Source organism: Lagenorhynchus albirostris, chromosome 1, assembly GCF_949774975.1.
Source record: "Lagenorhynchus albirostris chromosome 1, mLagAlb1.1, whole genome shotgun sequence".
Lineage (NCBI taxonomy): Eukaryota > Metazoa > Chordata > Mammalia > Artiodactyla > Delphinidae > Lagenorhynchus > Lagenorhynchus albirostris.
Genome location: NC_083095.1, coordinates 48,550,050 through 48,574,842, shown reverse-complemented (window position 1 = coordinate 48,574,842; position 24,793 = coordinate 48,550,050). Strand labels below are relative to the sequence as shown.

Below are 24,793 nucleotides of genomic sequence, written 5' to 3'. Positions count from 1 at the left end.
CATTAGATCAGTCCAAAAACTTAGAGTTATCCTTAGTTCTTATTTTTTATTCACACACTATCTCTAATCCATCATAAAATCCTGTGATTCTAGATTCAAATGCTGTTTATCCAGAATTATACTTCTCATCACCACCTCTGCTGCTATTTCTCTGTTCTGAACCACTGTCACCTCTCACTTAGATTACAGCAATAGTCTCCAGGAATCTCCACTTCTACCCTTACTCCCATAGAGTCCTATTCTCAACAGCAGCATCAAGAATGCTTCTTTAAAATACGTCAATGGCTCCCCATTTCTCTTACCATAAGCTTTATTGTATAAGTTTTTACTCAAAGATTGATTACCTTCTCAATTAAGCCTAACTATTGCAACCTGTCTTCCTTGACCCCCACCCGTATATACACTCTTAATCCCTTTTACCCTTCTCTCCTTTTCATTTTCTTATAAAACTTACTACCATCTAACATTCTCTATAGCTATTTATTATGTTTCATTTTCTTCTCTCCATCCTCCTACTCAAATACTATATAAGCAATTTGATTACGCTGTGCATTGGTGTAGTTTGATTCATATTTTTTCATTTGGATTTTGTTGAGTTACTTAAACCTGTGGGTTTGTAGTTTTTATCAAATTTGGAAATTTTCAGTTATTAAGTCTTCAAATATTTTTTCTTTCCTCTCATCCATACACCATCTTTCTCCTCTCCTCAGAGACTCCAATTATATATATATTAGGCCACTTGAAGTTGTCTCCTAGCTCAGTGTGTTCTGGGATTTTTTTGCAGGGGGTTGTTTTTTGTATTGGGGGGGGTTGTTGTTGTTTTCAGTCTGTTTTCTCTCTGTGCTTCACTTTGGAGAGTTCCCATTATTGTCTTCAAGTTCACTAATCTTTTCTTCTGCAATGTCTAATCAGGTGCTAATTCCATTCAGTGTGTTTTTTATCTCTAGAAATTTGATTTGGGTCATTTTAATATCTTCCATGTCTCTTTTAATCCTATTTTGCTTTCCTCTATTTTCTTGATTATATAGAAAATATTTACAATAGCTGTTTTAACAGCATCCTTATCTAGTAATTTTATCATCTATGTCAGTTCTGGGTCTTTTTCTCCTCATTATGAGATTAATCAATTTGGATTAATTTTTCTCCTCATTATGGGATAGATTTATTCCCCCTACTTATTTGTATGTCTGGATTTTTTTTTTTTTTTTTTGGATTCCAGACATTGTGAATTTTATTTTGTGGCAAACTGAAATTTCTTGTTTCTTTAAATATTTGGGGGTTTTGTTCTGTGGTCCAATTAAGTTATTTGGAAACATTTTGATCTATTCAAGGCTTACTTTTAAACTTTGATAGGTGGGTCCACAACAGCCTTTAACCAAGGCCTACTTGGCACCACTACTGAACACACCCTTTTTAAGACTCTACTTAATCCCCTATGTGTTATGTGATCTATGTACTCTAGCCAGTAGAAACACAAACTATTCCATCCCTGTGTGATCACCAGGGATTATTTCACTTGATCCTTTCTGAAATTCTTTGCACAGCCTCAAGAAGTTTTCTCCCACATATGTGCTGATCAGTAATTAGCTAAAGACTCAAAAGGAATCCTCTGGAGGCCTCCAGATTGCTCTCTCACTCTCTCTCTCTCTCTCTCTCTCTCTCTTTCTCTTTGTTTGTGTAAGTGTGTAGCTCTTTCTTCTCTGTCTCTCTCTCCTCAACTCAAGGAGGTTCATGAAATCTGTTTGGGTAGCTCCTCCCTGTGCTGTGGCCTAGAAACCATTTTCAAGCAGTACTGCTGAAACATTCTTGGGGCTTTTCTTGCCTTCCTTCTCTCAGGGATCACTGTCCTCTGCTGCCTGTTCTCTACTATTTAAAAAACATTTGTTCACATATTTTTTTTTTCAGTTTTTAAGTTAAAGCAGGAGGGTTTAATTGGTTACTGTTCCTCCATCATCATCAGAATTGGAAGTCTAGAATACTGCATAAGTTCCACAAGGACAGGAAGCCTTGTTTATTTTGTTCCTGATTATGCCAATCCCCCAGAACTGTGACTGTCAGTTAGGTACTCAGTAAATATTAGGTGAATGGAATATTTGTTGATTAAGCTTGTATTTGAGAACTTCTTCAGCAATTATTTGAGTGTTTCCTATGTGCTGGCACTGATGACACAGTCGTGAATAAAATAGATATGATTGTTGCCTTCGTAGAGCAGAATGCCAAAAGGGAAACATCAAACATCAAATAAACAAACAATGGTTGTAATTATAAATTTTAATAAATGTTTTTCTGTGAAGGAAAAGAATGGGATGCTCTGAAAGAGACTAAAATGAAAGTCATTATTGGATGAGGTAGTCAGTAAAGACTCTGCAAAGAATGCTAGTTCACCCCTGAAGGAAGAGAAGGAGCCAGCCTGGTGAGGAGATGGGGAGAAGACCGTTCCAGGGAATTGTATATGTGAAGCTCTGAGGCAGAAAAGAACTTGGAACTTTGACGAACTTAGAGAGAGGAGACCTGTGTGGGAGGAAAAAAATGCTACAACATGAAATTGGAGAGATGGCAGGCCCAAAGCAAGCAGGACCCACAGGCTGTTTTTATGATGTCTTGGCTTTCCACAAAGTACAATGGGAAGCTCTTGAAAGTTTTAAATAGAGGAGTGATATGAGCCAATTTATATTTTTAAAATATCTTTCTAGCTGTAGTACAGAGAGTACTACTCCTGGCACAATTGTAAAAGTAGAGAAGTTATTTACAACTGAGATTCTTAAAATCTTTTGTGCCCCAGACCTGTTTGGCTGTCTGCCGAAGCATATGGTCTCCTTCTCAGAATAATGCTTTTAAATTACAAAGGAAATGAATTATATTAAAATATAGTTTATCAGAAAACATTTGTGGTACAGCTAAATATATATACTTCTTTATTAACTGATTATATAGGATGTAATAGTGGGTCTATACTTATAAAGCAAAAGAACATAAATAAATGTTGAGATATCTGCAGTAACTGTAATGTGATGGAAAAGATCTGATTTTTATTGGTGACTAAGTCACAGAAACTGTTAATGCTAATTGTGTTGTCTACATCTATAATGGAAAGAAATGTTAGATTTCCATTTCAGGTTAGTGAAAATAAAGATGTAATTTTTTTTAAATCATTGAACTTAACAGACCACACCCTGCATTCTATTCATGGGTCCTGTCTTAGTCCATTTGAGCTACTATAACAGAATGCCATACACTAGGTGGCTTATGAACAACAGATATTTATTTCTCACAGTTCTGAGACTAGAAGTCCAAGATCAAGGTGTCAGTATATGTGGTGTCTAGTAAGGGCCTGCTTCCTGATTTGTAGAAGGCTACCTTCTCTCTGTGACCTCACATGGTTAAAGGGGCAAGGGAGTTCCCCAGGGTCTCTTTTATAAGAGTACTAATTCCATTCATGAGGGCTCTACTCTCATGACCTAGTCACCCTACAAAGGTCCCAACTCCAAACACCATCACACTGGGGATTAGATTTCAACATATGAATTGGGGGTGGGGGGGGAAATAAACATTCAGTCTATAAAATATCCCTTGGAATTTTTTATTTAAGAGGTTATTTCAGTAATTGTGGGAAAAGAAGATGGAGGCTTGGACCAGGGTAGTTGCAAGAGAGGTGACAATAAGGGGACAAATTTGAGATATTTTTCTGGGAGCATCCCTATACAGTCTGCATGTACTCAATGGCTTTGGTGGGAGAGCTGGATTTGACGTGAACACAAGTCATGTCTTTCCTCAGGGTGTGCTGGCAGCTATCACCTTGGTAGGAGGTGGGGCTGGAGGTGGAGAGGCTAGGGCCAGAGCCAGGTGCGAGCCAGGGCTTCCTGTCTGCTCAGTGGCTGTTACTGCCCTAATTGGGGTGCGGGCAGGTCCCAAGTTGCTGGAGCAGAAGCTCTGAGGGTCAGGTTTGAGCTGGCTCTGTTCCCTTTAAGTGTGAACTCTCCCCTCTCCCGGCACCAGCACCCTTGGAAGCAGTGCTGGAGCAAGAGGGGCCCACTTGATCTCTCAGCGTCTGACAGGGTACAAGCTGCAGTGGTCCAGCCAGAGAGTCCCAGGCTGCTTCTGATGCATTGCCTGTGTGAGTGCCAGTAATGGCTGCCCCCACCCTGCTCACACAGTGCTTCAGGTCTGAGCCACCTCTGTGTCTCTTAGCTGAGTTCTTTCTGTCATGGCAGCGCTCACTCCAGTGTGGAGCTACGACATGAAGTAAACAGGGCTGGAGCATTCACTCCTCAAGCTGGAGAGCACCAGGCAGACATGGGAAACCAGCCAGCCACCCACGCAGTTTGTCAGCCCTCTCCGCTCTGCCTCAGGAGAAATCAAGCACGCATGTGCATTCCTCACGAGCAGACAGAGTCCGGGCTTCCCACAGCCCTTGTGTTAGTCCCCCCCCCAGCCCTCCAATCAGCCCTCCAATTGTCTTCTCTGTGCCAGACCCCAGGACTGGAGCCTACAATAGGTAGCTCGAACCATTCACTCCCCAGGGAGGATCTCTACCCCTATAATCTCCCTTTTCTTCTGAGTTCCCTCCCTGGGCCACATGTCCTGACCTGATTGCTTCTCTTCCCTTCCTACCCAATTCCGTGTACATCTTTCTTTCAGCCTTGGTTGTTCAGGAGTTTTCTGCCAGTTTCCAGTTAGGTTTCAGTGAGAATTGTTCCACATTTAGGTGGTTTTTTTGTTATATTTGTGGGGGGAGGTAAGTTCCAGGTCCTCCTACTCTGCCATCTTGATCACCTCCCAAATTTGAGATATTTTTGTAGGAAGAATCAACAGGATGGAAAAGGGAGAGATTACCTAAAGTTACTGGTGAAATCTTCATGGAAGAACTAGGCCTAGGAATGTGAAACGTAAAAGAATCTGTATGCACAATGTTAGCAAGGATAGTTAGAAAGCAAGAAGATTTGCCAGGCAGACTATTGCTGTGGCTCACTGAAAAGTAAGGAACAAGGATGAAGCTATGGGTTCGAAAGAAAGAGCATTCATAAAGAATAAATCAAGAACACTGAGACTCATGACTCAGGTACTCACGAGCTGTGAGAACTAGGGCAAATGTTTACCTAATGAAGCCTCAGCTTCACATATTAAAAATGAGGATAATAATAATAGCTTGTGACCCATAATGTTGTTGTAAGGATTAAATAAAATACTGTATGTAAAGTGGTCAGCACAGTTCTGACATGTAGCAAGGGCAGATAAATATTAGCAATTGTTCTAATTACTGCTAGGATTCTGACATTGTATTGGACCATCACCCACAGGAGGTTGCAATCTAGTTGAGGAAACATGATAAAACACATGATATATTTTTAGAAGGAAATTGTTCAGAGTCAAGTGTTCAAATACAAGATATGAGCAACTCTAAGCTATTAAATTTTGCCCAGTATAGTACTTCCTGTACCATAAAAAGATTTTGAGAGTTTCTGCCACATATTTGTATGTGAGCATTGCAGATGAGTAGGGATACTGTTGGATCTCTTGTTAACAAGTAAGTTTTACATATTACTATTGTCCAGTGTCTGCTGCTTGCAGCTAAGCTCCCATTTGGCATAATAATGACTACAGCTCAAACAATTAAAAACAAAACAAAACAAAAAAGAGGTAATTGAGATTCTGAAAGTCTGTTCTTTGCTTTCATTTACAGGAGCTAAGACAAGAACAGGCTGTTTCCTTTTGTTCTGTCATAATACCATTTCATAAAGATGCACAAAAAATTTCAATCAACCTTTGGAACTACCCCTGCATTTGAGTAGTTTGTATGTAGATGGCTGTGGCTTAATGGCAAAACATTTAACATTCAAGTTCTTCTTCTGCTGTGTACTTTGCTATATGACATTGAACCACTCATGCAATGTACTGAGCCTAAATTTTTCATCTATAAAAGGAGGATAGGGCTTCCCTGGTGGCACAGTGGTTGAGAGTCCGCCTGCCGATGCAGGGGACACGGGTTTGTGCCCCGGTCTGGGAAGATCCCGCATGCCGCGGAGCGGCTGGGCCCGTGAGCCATGGCCGCTGAGCTTGCGCTACCGGAGCCTGGGCTCCGCAACGGAGAGGCCACAACAGTGAGAGCCCCGCGTACCGCAAAAAAAAAAAAAAAAGGAAGATAGGGCTTCTCTGGTGGCGCAGTGGTTGGGAGTCCGCCTGCCAATGCAGGGCACACGGGTTCGTGCCCTACTCCAGGAGGATCCCGCTATTGCCTCAGAGCGTCTGGGCCCATGAGCAATGGCTGCTGAGTCTGTGCATCCGGAGCCTGTGCTCCGTGGCAGGAGAGGCCGCAGCAGTGAGAGGCCCGCATACCGCAAAAAAAAAAAAAAAAAAAGGAGGAAAATAGTTCCTATCTCAGGATTATTTTGTAGATCAATAAAGAAAACAATGTCTGGAACAAAATAGAAACACAATAAAAATATTTTTATAAGCAATGTAATACCTATTAAAGAGTGAGAATTTAAGTCAAAACTTGTAACAAGAGACAAAGAAAGTCATTATATAATAACTAGGTTAATTTATTAAAAGGTTACAATAATCATAAATATATACACACCCAAAATCAGAGTACCTATTTAGCAAATATTAACCATTAGTACCATTAAGAAAATATTAACAGACCTAAAGGGAGAAATAGACAATACAGTCATAGCTGGGAACTTTAATACCTCACTTTCAACAATGGATAGATCATCCAGACAGAAAATCAATATGGAAATGTTGAACTTGAACTATACTTTAGACCAAGTTAACCTAACAAACATATACAGAACATCGCATCCAACAGCCACAGAATATACATTCTTCTTAAGTGCACATGGAACATTCTCTAGGATAGGTCAAATGATAGGTCATAAAACAAGTCTTGGCAAATTTAAGAAGCTTGAAGTCATACCAAAAATCTTTTCCAATCACAATTGTATGAAACTAGAAATCAATAACAGGAGTAAAACTGAGAAGTTCACCAATATGCAGAAATTAAACAAAACACTTGTGAATAATCAGCAATGGATCAAAGAAGAAATACAAAAAATAATTTTTTTTAAATCTTGAAACAAACAAAAAGAGGAAACAAAACATACCAAAATGTATGGGATGCAGCAAAAGCAGTTCTAAGAGGGAAGTTTATAGTGATAAACACCTACATTAAGAAAAAACTAAAAATGATTTCAAATAAACAACCTAACTGTATACCTCAAGGAACTAGAAAAAAATAGCTTAAGCACAAAATTACCAGAAGGAAGCAAACACAAAGAGCAGAAATAAATGAAATAGAGACCAGAAAAACAACAGAAAAAATCAGCAAACATAAGGGCTGTGTTTTTTGAAAAGATGGAACAAAATTGACAAACCTTTAGCTAGACTAAGAAAAAAAGAAAAGACTCAAATAAGTAAAATTGGAAATGAAAGAAGAGACATTACAACTGATATCACAGAAATACAAAGGATCCTGAGACTACTTATGAACAATCACATGAAACAAATTGGATAACCTAAAAGACATGGATAAGTTTTTAGAAATACATAACCTACCAAGACTGAATCATTAAGAAATAAAAAATCTGGGGACTTCCCTTGTGGTGCAGTGGTTAAGAATCCACCTGCTAATGCAGGAGACATGGGTTCAAGCCCTGATCTGGGAAGATCCCACATGCCACAGAGCAACTAATCCCGTGCACCACAACTGCTGAGCCTGTGCTCTAGAGCCCGTGAGCCACAACTACTGAAGCCCGTGTGCCTAGAGCCCATGCTCTGCAACAAAGAGAAGCCACCACAGTGAGAAGTCCATGCACCACAATGAAGTGTAGCTCCCACTCTCCACAACTAAAGGAAGCCCACACACACAGCAGTGAAGACCCAATGCAGCCAAAAATAAAAAATAAATAACTAAAATTATTTTAAAAAAAGAAAGAAATAGAAAATCTGAACAGACAAATTACTAGTAAGGAATTGAATCAGTAATCAAAAATTTCCCAATAAAGAAAATCTCAGGACCAGATGGCTTTCCTGGTGAATTCTACCAAACATTTAAAAAATTAATGCCAGTTCTTCTCAAATTCTTCCAAAAAATTGAAGAGTAGGGAACACTTCCAAACTATTTTACAAGCCAGCATTACCCTGATACCAAAGCCAGATAAGGACATTACAAGAAAAGAAAACTGTAAACCAATATCCCTGATGAATATGAATGCTAAAATTCTCAACAAAATATTAGCAAACCGAATTCAACAGCACATTAAAAGGATCATATACCACAAACGAGTGGGATTTATTCCTGTGATACAAGGATAGTGCAATGTATGCATGTCAATAAATGTGATATATCACATTAATAGAATGAAAGATAAAAATCATATGATCATCTCATTTAGATGCAGAAAGAAAATTTAACAAAATACAACACCATTTCATGATAAAAACTCTCAACAAATTGGGTATAGAAGGAATGTACTTCAACATAATAAAGTCCATATATATATCAAGCCCACAGCTGACATCATACTCAATGGTAAAAGATTAAAAGCTTTTCCTGTAAGATCAGAAATAGGACAAGGTTACCCACTCTCATGACTCTATTTAACATAGTACTGGAAGTCCTAGCCAGAACAATCAGGGAAGAAAAAATAAAAGATATTTAAATAGAAACAAAAAAAGTAAAATTGTCTCTGTTTGTAGATGATGATCTTATATAGAGAAAACCCTAAAAATTTCACCAAAAAACCCCACAAAATCCTGTTAGAGCTAATCAATGAACTCAGTAAAGTAGCCGGATAAAAAATCAACATACAAAAATCAATTGTGTTTCTGTACACTAACAATGAAATAACTGAAAAAGAAATAAAGAAAATCCCATTCACAATAGCTTCAAAAATAAAATACTTAGGAATAAATTTCCTCAAGGAGTTGAAAGATCTGTACACTAAAAATTATAAGACTCTGATGAAAGAGATTAAGACATAAATAAATGGAAAGATATCCTGTGTTCATGGGTCAGAAGAATTAATTTTTTTTAATTTTTTAATTTTATTTTATTTATTTTTTTATACAGCAGGTTCTTATTAGTCATCAATTTTATACACATCAGTGTATACATGTCAATCCGAATTGCCCATTTCATCACACCACCACCACCACCCCCCCATGGCTTTCCCCCCTTGGTGTCCATATGTTTCTTCCCTACATCTGTAAAATGTCCATATTACCCAAAGCCATCTATAGATTCAGTGCAATCTCTATCAAAATTCCAATGGAAGTTTTCACAGAAATAAAAAAATAAATCATAAAAATTCATATGGAACCACAAAAGACTCCAAATAGTCAAAGCAATTCTGAGAAAGAGGAACAAAGCTGGAGGCATTACACTCCCTGTTTTCAAACTATATTACAAAGCTATAGTAATAAAATCAGTATGGCATAAAAAATAGACACATGAAACAATGAAACAGAATCAAGAACCCAGAAATAAACCCTAGCATGTACCATCAACTAATATTTGACGAAGGAACCAGAGTGCTTGATGGGAAAATGATAGTCTCTTCAATAGGGGTGTTGGGAAAAATGGATAATCACATGCAGCAAAGTGAACCTGGACCCCTGCCTTATCCTACTCACAAAAGTTAACTCAAAATGGATCAAAGACTTCAATATAAGATCTAAAACTGTTAAACTCCTAGAAGAAAACATAGAGAGGGTAAACTCCTTGACATTGATCTTGGCAATGATTTCTTGGATATGACACCAAAAGTACATGCAAGAAAAGCAAAAATAAATAAGTGCAAGTACATGAAACTAAAAAGCTTCCACACATTAAAAGAAAGAGTCAACAAAATGAAAAAGCAAACTATGGAATGGGAGAAAAATGTCAAACCTTGTATCTGATAAAGGGTTAATGTAAAGAATTCATACAACTTAATAGCAAACAAGCAATCTGATTTAAAAATGGACAGGGCTTCCCTGGTGGCACAGTGGTTGAGAGTCCACCTGCCGATGCAGGGGACATGGGTTCATGCCCCGGTCTGGGAAGATCCCACATGCCGCGGAGCAGCTGGGCCCATGAGCCATGGCCGCTGAGCCTGTGCATCCGGAGCCTGTGCTCTGCAACAGGAGAGGCCACAACAGTGGGAGACCCGTGTACCACCAAAAAAAAAAAAAAAAATGGACAGAGGAACTGAATAGACATTATTCCAAAGAAGATATAAATGTCCAATGAATGTGTGAAACGATGCTCAATATCACTAATCAGGGAAGCACAAATTAAAACCACAATGAGATATCACTTTACACTTGTTAGAATGGCTATTACCAAAAAAGACGAGCAATAACAAGTGTTGGCAAGGATGTGGAGAAAAGGGAACCCTTGTGTACTACTGATGGGAACATAAATTGGTACAGCCACTATGGAAAACAGTACAGAGGTTCCTCAAAAAATTAAAAATAGAACTATCATAGGATCTAGCAATCCTACTTCTGATATATATATATATATATATATATATATATATATATATATATATATCCAATCAACATCTCAAAGAGGTATCTGCACTTGCATATTCATGGCAGCCCTATTCACAATAGCCAAGTCATGGAAACAGCCTAAGTCCATCTGCAGATGAATAAAGAAAGAAGATGTATCATGTATTATATATTTACAGTGGAGTATTATTCAGCCATGAGAAAGAAGGATATTCTGCCATTTGGGTGGACTTGGAGGGCATTATGTTAGTGAGACACGTCAGACAGAGAAAGATGAATATCGTCACTTATATGTGGAATCTAAAAAACCTGAACTCAGAGAAACAGAGTAGAATGGTGGTTGTCAGGGGCTGGGGGTGGTGAGGGATATGGGGAGATGTCAGTCAAAGGATACAAACTTCCAGTTATAAGAAGAATAAGTTCTGGGGAGCTAATGTACAATGTGGTGACTGTAGTTAACAATATGAATTACATACTTGAAGTTGCTAAGAAAGTAACTCTTAAATGTTCTCACCACAATTAAAGAAAAAGGCAAATATGTGATGTGTTAGGGGTGTTAACTAACCATATTGTGGTAATCATTTCACAATATAGAAGTGTATCAAATGATTACACCGTATACCTTAAACTCACACAACATTATATGTGAATTATATCTCAGTGGAGCTGGAATAAAGATAAATAAAAAATTATTTACAATTTAAAAATAGTGAGACTGACTTTTACACAAATATGCTGGGTTGAAGAGCATCCCCTAAAATTGATGCCCACCTAGAACCTTAGAATATGATCTTATTTGGAAGTAGGGTGTTTGTAGATGTAATCAAGTTAAGTGGAGGTCATACTGGATTAGGGTGGGCCTAATCTGATGACTGGTGGGTAGGATATTTGGACATAGGCAAAGAGAAGAATGCCATGCGAGGACAGAGACACACAGGAGAGAATACCATGTGAAGGTGGAGGCAGAAAGTGGAATGATGCATCTACAAGCCAGGGTACTCCAAGTGCCAGCGACCACCAGACACTGATTGAGAAGCATGGAACAGATGCTTCTCCATCAGAGGCTCCAGTAGGGACCAAGCCTGCAGACACTTTGATCTCAACCTTCTAGCCTCTAGCACTGACTGAGGGAGTAAATTACTGTTATTTTAAGCCACCCTGATTGGGTTTTCTTTAGCCAGAAAGAGGAAACTAACACACATATCAGTACCTATACCTCTTTGTATCAGTCAGCATAGACTCGGTTTTGTTGCAGTAAAAAAAGACTCTCTCCTCTGATTCTTAGAGGCTACAATAGCAAAGATATACTTTTCATTCTTCTTCTCACCCACATGTCATCACAGATAGCTGCCACTCCACACCATGTTACCTTCAAGCAACCTCTACTTGGAATATTGCCTCTATCTGGTATGAGAAACATGGAAGATAGAGTCCAAACATTCAAAGATTTATGGGATTAGAAGATGAAATTGATTCTCATTTCCAACCTGTAAACTATAATATTGAAAAGCCTTTAAGTGACAAAGTTCTAATCAACTCAATCCTGGGACAAGGAACAAATCAAGAGTAGGGCCACCATGTTTTACTAAAACCTCTGAATCAATTAAGGTGGTTTACAGTAAATGATTTCAGTCAGACAAAATGGCAGAGGCAAACTATGCATTGGTTCTTGAAGCTTCTGCCCCAGAGTGACTCACATCACTTCTACTCACGTCTCATTGGCCAGAGCAAGTCTGATGCCATTGTATGGGTATGTATAACCCACATATAGGAGGGGCAGTAAATCTTTTCAGAAATACTGCAATCTCCCCACCCTTACAGAGGATTATCCTTTCAGTAGTCACTTTGAGAGGCTATTTTAGTAGTACAGTGATGTGGAGAATGTTTGGAGTGATTTCCAGAGCAAACGTATGAGGTCGCATAAGAAATTGACTCTTGACTTTATGATTTTTGACCCCCAGTGGCATTCCCCAGATGGATCATTTGTGGTTACGAATAACTTCTAGTTCACTACCCCCAATTAAATCCCCTCTCAAGTAGTGAAAATTTGCCACTGTCAAAGCTGATCAAAGGAAGGTACTCCAGAAGACTACCAACAAGGAGCTACAGAAGTGTTGTGAGAAGTGTTATGAAACAACGGCATCACTGAGATGAGATCACTGACCAGCCTCCCAGTGGGACTCCCTAAAAGGTGCAATGCTTGATTGAAGGAATATATATAATGTGTAATAAATGATAACATATTAATATCTTATCGTACATAATATATATAAAATATAAAAATGCATAACGTATAAGGTTATGTGTGTATGTATAAGTATATAATATCTCCTATGTGTTTGTTAAAAAAGGAAATCAACATGGCTTTAGGCATCCCTAGCACAATTTCTGAAGCAGAGAGACACGACTACAGAATGATAATGATGGCCAGCCTATGTGGAAATCTTCCTATGTTCCAGGCACTAAAAGATTTATGTGAATTACCTCACTTAATCCTTGCAGCCAGGGCTGGGACTAGGACGAGGGAAGCAACCTACCTGGGGCACAGAATTTGAGGAGACACCCACTCTCAGGGCTGGACAAATACAAGGTTGATATTTGCATGACCCTGAACGCCTCCTTCAGTGTTGTACCCTCAGAGCCTCACCTCACCCTAATCCCGGACCTGCTTGTAACAGTCCTGTAAGGTCAAGATCATCAGCTCCTTTCTTCGCAGATGAGGAAACAGAGGCTTATGGGGCATGAGTATCTTGCTTCACTTGAACCCAGGCAGTTTGGACACCCAGGCCTTAGCCTTGACTCGTTGCGCCTGCATCAATGCCTTCGTCGACGCCCCATCTCAAGTTTTGGTTGTTTTTGTCGTCTTTTCCAGGTGTCCAAGGCAGCTGCAGACTTGATGGCCTACTGTGAAGCGCATGCCAAGGAAGATCCCCTCCTGACGCCTGTTCCGGCTTCAGAGAACCCATTTAGGGAGAAGAAGTTTTTCTGTGCTATCCTTTAAGTCTTCAAGAGGAACCTGAGGAGCCTCGGGGCTCCAGGGACACTGATGTAGAGTTTTTAGCAAAGTGGGCGCCTTTCTAGTCCACAGCATTTAAAGAGAGGGAGGAGAACCATCCTGGAGACTCCAGGCTATGCATGTTTAAAGAACTGGTCCCCTTTATGAGAATGAGAGCTGATCCACACCCCCGAGTTAAGAGATCTGATGTCTGCAGAATTGCCTGGAGGAGGGGAGTATGTAAAGATAAAATCGGTGTCATTTCTTTCCTGCTATCCCTCCCAAACCTTATGTTTCTGCTTCATATTTAAAAAATAAAACAGACAGCTGTACTGAGCTCAGATATGTATGACCTTCTTGGAATGAATATTGCCTTTAGAATACCCTTTGATGAGCTGAGTCGTCCAGTGTAGGTGCGGTTCGGTTTAATGGCGTTGATATTTCGTCTTTGTGCCTTTCTTTTTCTTTTTCCCTTCTCCCCTACCCCTCCTTCCACCCCTCCCCATTAGAGTAGTAAAGAGATAAGGCTGGATTTGTCTGTAAGATTGAACTCAAAGGATGAGCACCCAAAGGGTTTAAGGAGATGTTCCCCGTGGTTTATCCTCATGGTAACAACAACAACAACAACAAATGCCGGTTGTCTGTATTCTTTTATCACTGTTCCTAACATTTGTACATGGTAGCTTTGATTCTGCAAGTAAAAGTAGATCATGTGTTGTGACTGGTGCTTTCATATATTTGTGACAATTTTTGAGTAATACTGCATGAAAATGTCCCCATGTTACATCCATTCAGTTTTACTATACAGTAAAGAAAAAGTTTTACTATAAACTTTAGAAAAAGAATGAAAGAGAAAGGAAGCTGGGGAGGAAAAAACTCAGTATCTTGAAAATTGAGATGACTTCAGAGCCTTAGCCATGCCTAAAATACCTCCTAGTTAACAGTGGCATCCACACCTCTTCCACATATTTTCCAAAGCATTTTGGTTTGATCCAGGACCCAGGACAGCACAGGGAGGGCCAAGTGACAGAGGCAAGGATTCACCCTGAGTTGGGAAGTGCTTTAATCGAAGAGTCAGAGCAAATTCCCTTTTTCCCTGAATCACAGAAACTCTAGATTGAAAGAAGCCTTTCTGTGCTGTTCTTAACAAGAAAAAACGTGGCCCTTGTTTGTTTAAGTATCAGGAGAAATAAACCCACAACTCCAGACCAGACCCACTCTCAGAACCTGGCTGCTCAGGGGCTAGGGAGAAGGGGGCAGCTGCTGCCCCCAGCAGCTCCACCAGAAAGGGTTCTGGCTCTTTTTGCCCCTGAAATCACCTTTGTTTTTTACCCACCAAAATTTTCAATAGAATCTTTTCTTTGTTTTTGTTCTCTGCTTTGTTTGTTAGAGTCTTATTTACAACCTTCCTTGCAGCTCGGGCTCTCTCTTCCCAAGAAATGATGTCGAAAGTGATTTTTCTTTGTGGCTCCACCAGTAACGGGAGGTCTGGAAGTCTGTCTCATTTCTTTCTGTGTCATTCCCAGGCAGGTGTGGGCTCTCTTACAATTCCTTATTTGCTTTGAAATCCCGAAAGACCATTTCTGAATTAATTTTATTCTCTTTCCATTCTCTTCCTCCCACTAAAAAAAAAAAAGAAGATGGAAAGCAAGGGAAAAAAGAAGATAAAAAGATGTAATATGCCAAGGACAGATCTTGAAACAGACTTGATAAACATTCTCCTTAGCTCCTTGTATGGGCATGATGGTAAAAGAATAAATACATCCAGTTAAAACTCATGCCTGGGGAGGGGGAGGAGAATATTAAGACATTGTGAAGTGTATGAATGCACTCCTATAACCAGATACTTCTGTTCAAACCTTAGGATTTTGCTACAGTCAGTGGGACACTGAAGAAGATTTAGAGGGGAAAAACCCTGGCAGAGTATGTATTAAACTACAGTATTGTACCATTGGCTTAGTAATACTGTGGAATCAGCTAAAACCCAACCACATTTTTAAATGAGCAGAAATATGAATTGAATATGTGGTCACATGAAAACAACTGTGAATAAAACACTCTTTGGTGGTGATTAAGGCGTCATTATAAGACCCTGATGCTTTTCATAATCCACACCATTTACTTTTCTCAGAAGGACTCTATATTTTCATGTAAAGCTAGGTCTTTGGAGCAATTAAAATGTAATTAAAACTTTTAGGAATACAGCTCTGGTAATTAAAAGTTAAGGAAGTTCCAAACTTCATGTGACCTTGTTTATCAAAGGAGAAAGAAGGCAGAAAATACACAGCCCACCTGAAATTAAATTTAAGAAAAATGTTTGACTTTTTCATAATTTCATGTGCTACAGAAGGGAATTATAATCCCAGAGTTTTTCTATGAGTTTTGACTTATTGGTATTTTTACTTGTTAAGGGGGAACTAATCTTTTGATTACTTATGCCTCTAAAGAGTTTTAATTCTTTTAGAAATTTAACAATCATTTTCACCAGCATAATTTTATCTTAAGGGGTATACTAATAGGAAAACTTAGCTTAATTATTCAAGGCCCTAATTTACATATATAATATATTGGGTAGTAATGAAAATCTGCCATGGAATTCTTTAAACAGTAATAATAAAGCTCATATTTAGAATGCAAACTCTATTAAGAAAAAAAACCAATCTTGCCTCATCCTCAATATTAAATCTGTTTTCTTTTCTTTCCATATTAAACCAAGTGCTATTTAAGTCAGAGTGTGTGAATAAGTACTTTGAACTGAGGCTAATTTTGCTAATAATATTTGAAAGAGATTGCTCACCAAGGAAAAGTTTTAAACCATTTCTCCATATACTCATATTTACAAAAGACATTTTGAGAAGCATGCTGTCTTAAGGGATTTTTGTACTTTTTTTTTTTAATATTTGCTTCTAGCTGCTCCTGGCAATGGTGAATTGTTACGTATACATTAATGTTTTCCCAGCCCTAGAACTGTTCACATTTTTCCTATATAAGATCTATGGAGTGTATCTTTCAAAGAGAGGGAAATGCAGAAATGTTAAAGCAGAAAAACCTGAATGTGATGTGTACATTTTCATCCCCCCATGGACAATGTATTTGTTTTAATAAATGGAATTTTCAGATTCATTTCATATGCAATCGATTTTATTGCGAAAGCCCGTGGACCACCTCGCCCATCGATTCTATGGTTAATTTGAGAAGGATGATGACACGTAACAAGATGGATGAGGAAACAGGAATTCGTGACTTTTCTTTAGGGGTTTGTTAATAGAGGCACCTAAGGAGGGAACATCTCACATGAGGCTCTTTAAAAGCCTTTCTCCCTGGGGACAGTGCCTGGGGACAGAGAAAGGTGATGGGGAAGAGTCCAGGCTCTGGCAGGCTGGACCGTGAAGATACCTGAGGTGCATTCACACTTGAACATGGTATGGGTATGCCACACGGGGATTCCTCCTCTACAAAAAGAAAACATTGAACAGAAAACATGCTGTTCTCCATAAGCTGCTCATGATTTAAAAGGAGGACTAGAGAAGATAAAGGCTTAGAACTCTAGATTCACAGCTTCTTGGAGATTTCTCAGTCAAGATACCCTTCTGTATGTCCTTCAAATTATGCCAGTGAGTAACAGAGCCTGTTAGTAAGGAGATGCTGGATCTCCCAGGATTCGTGCCTGCGACAAAAGCATCTTTAAACTTCCAGTGAAGGGGCCACTTGGAGTTTGTGCATTTGTCCACTTACATCATTGTTTCTCAGACTGTGATCCCTGGATCACCTGCTTCAGAATCACCTGGAATGCCGATGAAAAAGGCAGGCATTGGGCCCCCCACTAACTCAGAATTGCTAGCAATGGTGCTTAAGACCGTGCACTCCGTTGCTGGCTTTTCATCACGCCTCACGAAAGGCACAAACTAATTGACAACACGCTGGCTCTTATTCCCACAGCTGCAGGAAGTAGCTGCCCTGGAGTGAACACGTGACCCGCGACTGAGAATCTCGGCAGCTCCCAGACGTGCGACGCAGAGAGGAGGAAGCTGGTGGGTTTTAACTCTGCTCCTGTTCTGTTGAGCCCCCAGGGGAGGATTGCCTCCAGCTCTGGTTCTTTAATAAGCTGCTAACATTTTACACAGCACAATGACGTGGGAATTGGAGCTGGGTCAGCTCCAATCCACAAATTGCAAATAATTTGCCAAGGGAAATCCCTTTCCCTTCGGTTCTGCCCCAAATCTACATTCTCTTCTATTTAGAACCAGGAGACTCAGGCAGAATTTATTTTTAATGAAGGGGGTCACGGGCTCCCGGGCCTTCCTCAGTAAGAACTCCTACTGCTTCTCCATGTCCATAATAAAAGAAGCCCAGAGGCGGGGTGTACCTCCACACCAAGGTGACAGACAGATGGTGCCTGGTGACCTCAGTTCACACTGTAGGCAAGCAAGAGCCCAGCCAGCATGAGCTGGAGAACAGGAACAAGGCCCCAGAGTTCCATGTGACCTTGGCCAAGTCCTTTAACCTCTCCATGCTATAAAATGGGGACAGTGTACCTGATTCACTTGCCTCACACAGTTGTCTAAGCCAAATGAAAGAGAGTAGGTAAAGTGCATCGTGAAGGAAGAGGTGATAAAGAATCACTAGACCCTGCTTGCACAACTTTCGAAGAGAGGAAAAATCCAGATCATTCCTTCTTGCCTTTTGACTCACTGCCTTTTCTCTCTACCCCAGGGCTCTGTGGTTCAGACCCTCAATGCCTCATGTCCACCCACTGGTGTAGCCACTCTCTCATCTCCTCCCACTCTAAGTCATGCCACTTACCCCCGAGCATTCATTAGTCAGGAGTCCTCTGGAGGCAAGTGGCAGAAATCTAGCTGAAACTGGCTAATAACCGAAGAGCTCAGAAACAGATGCCCATTCAGCCTCAGCTGGATCCAGGTGCTCAGATGATGTCATCAGATGTCTCTCTCATTTCCTCGGCTCTGCTTTTTTTTGTGCTGGTTTAATTCTCAGACAGACTCTTCCCCTGCAGCAGCAGGATGGTATCTGCAGCTCCAGGCTTACATCCCACCAGTTTAGCCATCACAGAAGAAAGATAATGGCAGCTCCAGCAAAAGTCCCCGGCTGTATCCCCGAAACACTTCCTAAGACTCTTATTGGCTGGATCTGGTTCATGTGCCCACCCATCCCTGAACCTGGGCATAGAGATCACTCTGCCACACGGGCAGGACAGTGGTTCCAAGGAAGTTGAAGTACTTGTACTAGAGGATCAGAGATTGAAGGTTAAAGGCAAAAATAACTGGTGCCAACCACATCCTGCCTGACGTATTGATGTAACCCAGACCTCCCCACATGCAGCCACCCAGGGTAATCTGGCTCACGGAGCTCTTATCAACCCATCAGGTCCACACGCAGCTGCCTGGCTGGCAAGGCCCTGGAGAGGCAAACCCACCCGACTATTCCTACTTTGTTTTCTAAACTCTCCTCTGATTCATCCTGTCTCCTGTAAATGTAAGATCTTCAACCCTACCTCTATGCCTTTGCCTATGATGTTACCCCCTCGGGAATGCCATTACTCAGCTCCTCAAGTAAACAAATGTCGCTAGGTTTCTAGCCCAGTCTGAATTCCACGCTGTCTGTGAATGACTTCAGGGAATACTCATCTCTTTCCTCGTTCAACTGCTGTTGCCCTTGTCATCGGCACCAAAAAATCTAGTATCTGACTGAGTCTGAGGCATTGTGCTAAGGTGGACACCATGGGCCCTGCCTTTGTGGAGCTCCTGGTTTAGTGGAGGAAGTATGCAAGTAGACAGTAATTATCAGTCACGGTGAGAAGTTCTAGGACACAGGAAGCCGAGGGGCAGAGGAGAGCAGAGGTGGATCGCCAGCCAGAGGAGGTGACGTTGGAGTTAATGACTTCTTATATGAGAATCTTGTCTCCCAGGGTAAACTGTCATTTTCTAGGGAGCAGAGAACACCAGCTGAGCAGGCCTCTCTTTAATCCTCCTCAGTGTGTAGCACAGCACTTGAGGACACAGGAGGTACTCAGCAATGATCATTGATGCATTGAGCACAGGGCAAATGCCTGCAGAGAAATGGGACAAGGAAGAGGCATAACTATAAAAGCCGTCTTGTGAGCCTGAGAATGAAGCCCCGCCCCCAGCTGCCCCCCCCCCCCCGCAATGGTCAGCAGCGGGCTCTGTGCACAGAGTGATGGACCAAGTCTCAGGGTGCCTGTGGCCTCTCCTCTCTAGCTGGTGCCAGCTCCATGTCCCCACGACTTCATTCTCTTTAGCTAGCAGCCCCTTGGTCTAGAAGATACCACCACTTCCCAACCTGGAAGTGAGATTTGGGGGCCTCTGTGGGCCCAGGGGCCAGAGGAAACACTGCTAACTGCATCGCCTTAATTTTAGCCCCGGGGAGGGGTCCATTCCACTCTCCACTGAGAACACTTTCTCTAATTGCCCTCCACTGTGTCTACATGTGGCTTTTGAAAAAAAATTGAAGTATAGTTGATTTACAATGTTGTGTTGGTTTCAAGTGTAGAGCAAAGTGATTTGGTTATACATACCACACTAACCATAGTTTAAGTGTCCAGTAGCCACGTGCAGCTAGTGACTAGTGTATTGGACAGCAGAGACATAGGACATTCCCATCATTCAGGAAGTTCTATTGGCAAGTGCTACTCCAGAGCAATGGTTAGCAACTTTTTTCCATCCCACACAACTGAGAGAATATGCCTTTTCCTTGTACCCACATTTTGACAACACACACACACACATACACACACAAAGGGAGAAAGTAAAAATACTGTAATAATCCATGATAACCATAACAACGGGCCATAGGTCATGGTAAATGACGGTATGAAAGAGACAGGCTGTAGATTATGTTCATTCCTAGAGTCCTCTAAACCGTAAACTTACCCCTGTCTCTCTCATTCAAGAAAGTGCAGTGATAATAATCATGATGATGATGATAATAATAACAGCAGCAGCAACAGTAAAGTGAACACTTATTAAGCACTTAACTATGTGTCAAGCCTGATGCTAAACATTGCATAGACGTCATTGCATTTAATTCTCACAGTAACTCTATGACATGGATGTTACTGCTCTCGCGTAGCAAACATCTTTGTTGCCTCATGTCACATCTGGTGACCCACTTCTGATTTCAGCCATAGCGGCAGCAGAGACTCATTCTTGTCCAGAGGGGGGAGGGGGGGAGGGGAGAATGAATACCCTCAGGGACAATCCCCAACCAATGAGGGATGAGGCGCCCGCCTTGCAGAGTCTGATTTAGGGGTGCGTTTTGTAGGGGTTCTCGGATAGTCTCTGGCAGGCCTGAGTCTTAATCGACCAGAATAAAAACCAGGCCAATAACACATGACATTGGTTTTTTCCTCCGGATCTGTTTCATTTTCTTTACTCCTACATTTCTGCTTTCTGAGATCACCAGCCCCAATGAATTACCTGCATCCAAGTCCTTGATACAGGCTCTGCATTAGGGGACTCAAACGAATTCACCCCCATTTTATAGACGAGGAATTTGAAACTTAGAACGTCTGACATTTCCCCCAAGTTCCCACTGCTATTAAGTGGGAAATCGAGGACATGAACCTAAATCTGCGTTGATTCTAAAAACTTAACTCCCAATTACTATCTTATAAATTAGAATGCAAGTGCATCAGAGGGAGGTGATTAAAAAAATTCTGAATCTGCTCTTATCTACAGAATAAGCAGAGTGTTTGTAAACTTCAAGCCTCCGAATCACTTCTCTGGAATGAAGAAATCAGTGAATTCTTTCTTGTCAGTACTTAGCTTTTCTTCACTGTAGTCATTTAGTACCTAGAAAGTATTCACCTGGCACAGAAAACATATCCTGGTATCGAGAAGCCTGAGCAAGGAGAAGCAAGAAGGGTGATTTTAACAGGGAAGGTCGGAGCGTTTCTTTTCCTTCAGGACTTTCGGGAGGGGAAAATCCCTTCCCTTTCTAGCAACTGCTCCCCTGCGATCTCAGAGCCCAGTAACCCTCCGAGGGTCAGAAGCAGAGTCTGAGTGGCAGTGGAGGCTTCCAGGGGTTTCAATGGCGAAAAGGGTCAGGGAAGAAGCCCAGGAAAAAGGCTCTTGCAAATGTAGCTTCAAGGTCTCACCCAGTCCATCTTTGGGAAAGGATGAGAATGGTGCTCATTTCCTTCCCCCACCCCCAACCCACTTCCTGTCCCTACTCCAAGAATATGCAGTATCCCACTCAAGCTCGGAGTGCAGAATCCCAGCACAGATCAACGGGTGTCGCTGCCCTGCACTGGCATCCGATGCACGCACACGGGAGGAAAAGCTTACTGCTCCAGAGCGCCTGCAAAAGCAAACTGGCACCCTAACAAAGGGGTCAGCATGAGGTACTGGTACATCCCATCACTACTCCCACCTGCAGGTTATCTCCATTTACTTTACAACAGCAGGTCTCCAAGAGTGTTCCGGGAATTCCCAAGGGTCCCTGAGATCCTTTCAGGGGGTCTGCTAGGTCAAAATTATTTTTATAATAATACTAGGTTGTTAGTTGCCCCTTCTGCTTTCATTCATGAGTGTGTAGAGTGGAGATTTGAGAGGCTACAATGATATCGATGTCACACCAGATCGAATGCAAACACGCATGAGAATTCAGCAGCCCTCTGTTAAGCTGATCACTAAAAAGATTTGCAAAATTGTAAAACAAAGCCACTCTTCTCATTATATACATTTTTCGTTTTGGACAACATAGTTATGTATGTTAGCGTGTAATGGGTTTGTTATTGTTATTTTCCATGAATTAATAGATGCATATGTTAAGAAAAATTTTCAGTTTTAATTCCTAATATGGTAAGTAGAATAGATACAATCCACCTAAACCAGTCTTCATAATTCAAAGAGGTTATCCATAATTTTTAAAAGTGAAAAGGAGTCCTTAGACCATAAAGTTTGAGAAATACTGCTTTATCAATAGTTTTCTAGTCCAACCCCTTCTTTGGCAGGTGGGAAAATTTAAGCGGCATTTAAAACCATGCAGATATTTTGTGGCAGAGTCGTGAGTAGAATTTGAGGAGAGAAGATGATTTGATTCGAAAGGGGAAGATAGAAGTGTTTTAGGTTGTCCCCTTGGATGCTGCTCAAATGTCTTCTAGGAAAACATTCCTGAATTCAATTTCACAATTAAACAGCATGTTAGGAGATAATTTTCCACCAAAAAAAAAAAAAAAAACAAAAAAAACAGTAGAATCATGATTCTCACACAGGTGTAAAATAAACACATATCAAAGATTTGATTTAACTCATTGTTGATAAGGAAACCAGGCAAGTGTTACAATAGGTACAAAGAAAAAGTCAAACAGCAGAGACATTTACAGATCAGGAATACTGAAGTGGATTTGCAAATGGATGTAAAACTAGCCTCTTTCACAAAGAGGGAGAGAAGCGAATTGAACCTTCACTAGACAGAACATAGTTGCTTGTCTAGCCAAGAGCTATTTCACAGTGCTATCAGTTATCTACAACTCACAGTCATACAGTAGCTCAAAGGCAAGGAAAGGGACAGAGCCCCCAGGAACTAGAACTGAATAACTCAGAGGAGTGTACTTTCCCCTGAAGCACAGGTTTTTCCCTACAACTGAGATCCCCTTGGATGCCAAGCACTGAGCTAAACTGAGTAAGAAAAAGATGAACTTGGTGTGTACCCTGCTCTCAAAAGGCTCTTACAATCCATTTCACACCAGAAAAAGTAGTTGTGGTGACCCTTGAGAATCATGTGTTTTTAATAACTTCTGAATTTTCAACAGCTCTTTGCTCAGTAATAGACATAGCAGGACCTCAAAGAGATGTTTGGTTCCTTCATCTTTCTTGGAGGCTGAATATTTCTAGATGGTCCCAGAGAGAAAAATTTACAAGGATATTCTCTCAAAGAGATATAGAAATTACAGATGGAGTTAAAAGTTTGTGTCGAGAGATAGCTTAGAGTGGGAGTTGGCAAACTGCAGTCCATGGGATAAACCCGGCTGGGTTTTGTATGGCCTATAAGCTAAAAATAATTTTTGCATTTTTAAATGGTTGGAAAAAAACAAAAGAAAAATTGTGACCTGTGAAAATTATATAAAATCCAAATTTCAGGGTCCCTAAATTAGGTTTCATTAGAATACAGCCACGCCGACTCACTTTGTATTTTCTGTACCGGCTTGTGAGCTACAACAGCAGATTTGAGAAGTTGTGACAGAAACTATATGGCCTGCAAAAGTGAAAACGCCTATTAGTACCAGAAAAAGTTTGCCAGCTCTCGGTTCAGAGTGACTTTCTGCTTGAATATTGAGAATAATTTCTCAGGAACCCAGAGTAAGTAGTTCCGAAGGACTTCAGCGTGGCATGACCTAAATGTGGCAGGTTTCAGAATTACTTGGGAGGAAATCCTGTTATTGCAGGAATCTTTAAGGAGGCAAAACCCTACTGGAGGCTTCAAATTCTCATCTGAGTACCACTTTGGGTAGGTTCTTCTGCTGGGTTTCGCGCCTTTGGCACCTCTATCACTCCGTGGCTGTTCTGGTTTATGTCCTGAGGAAGCTCTGCTTGCATTCACCGTGAATTACAATAATTAAAATTAAGTGGTGCCTCCTGTGTGGGAATTTTCCAGTCCCTGACAGGAAGACGCTTCCGAAGGATTCTTCTTTCTCAAGAGCACCCTCTGCTGGTCAGTTCTCAGAAGGCACCTTATCATCACGTTTACAGCTGCAGGTGGGTTTTGATGCCAGGAAGAAGCCAAAGGCGGGTTTTGATCTAGAGACAAAAGCATTTTGGTTACTGTCTCCATGCCTGGGCAAGTTTTTCACAGTACATGGGCATTAGCATCTGAAGATATAGAACTTATTCATCGTTGAACTTGGTGAGGGAACAAAACTCTCGTTGAATGCAAACGAACAATCCCTAGTTAGGCAGGAGAGTACACACAGCCTTGTTGAATGAATGCCGGCTTTCAAACCACCCGTTACTATGGCAAAGCTGTGTTCATTGTTTGCCACCCTAAGGAAGGCTGATAGTGTCTTGATAAGGGAAGGGCAAGGTCTGATTTATTAAGACTTTGAGGTCTAGTTTAAGGCAGATCAGAGAGGCCTAATTAGAATGGGGAGAGGATTGTGGTATAACAGCTTAGGATTGGAGGATACAACAGGGTAAGGTGAGTCGAGGAATGCAAACTGTCTACTGATGACTTGAGACCTGCCAGAAATTTCTACAATGAAACAAAGATTTGCAACCTGCTTTTCCAAGGTAAGGGTCTCTGGACTAGTAAAGTTATGCGAAT

General features: G+C 40.8%; 1 protein-coding gene across 1 annotated transcript in view; it reads left to right on the top strand.

Moving 5' to 3' along the window:
• The window catches only part of GNG2 (G protein subunit gamma 2), a 139,780-nt gene extending 123,165 nt beyond the window's left edge, over nucleotides 1-16,615 (top strand). Inside the window, exon 4 of the mRNA XM_060167236.1 lies at nucleotides 13,370-16,615. Within this exon, the coding sequence (XP_060023219.1) occupies nucleotides 13,370-13,498 (129 nt within the window). The 3' untranslated portion in view covers nucleotides 13,499-16,615. The remainder of the gene's footprint in view (nucleotides 1-13,369) is intronic.
• Nucleotides 16,616-24,793: the final 8,178 nt, after the last annotated feature.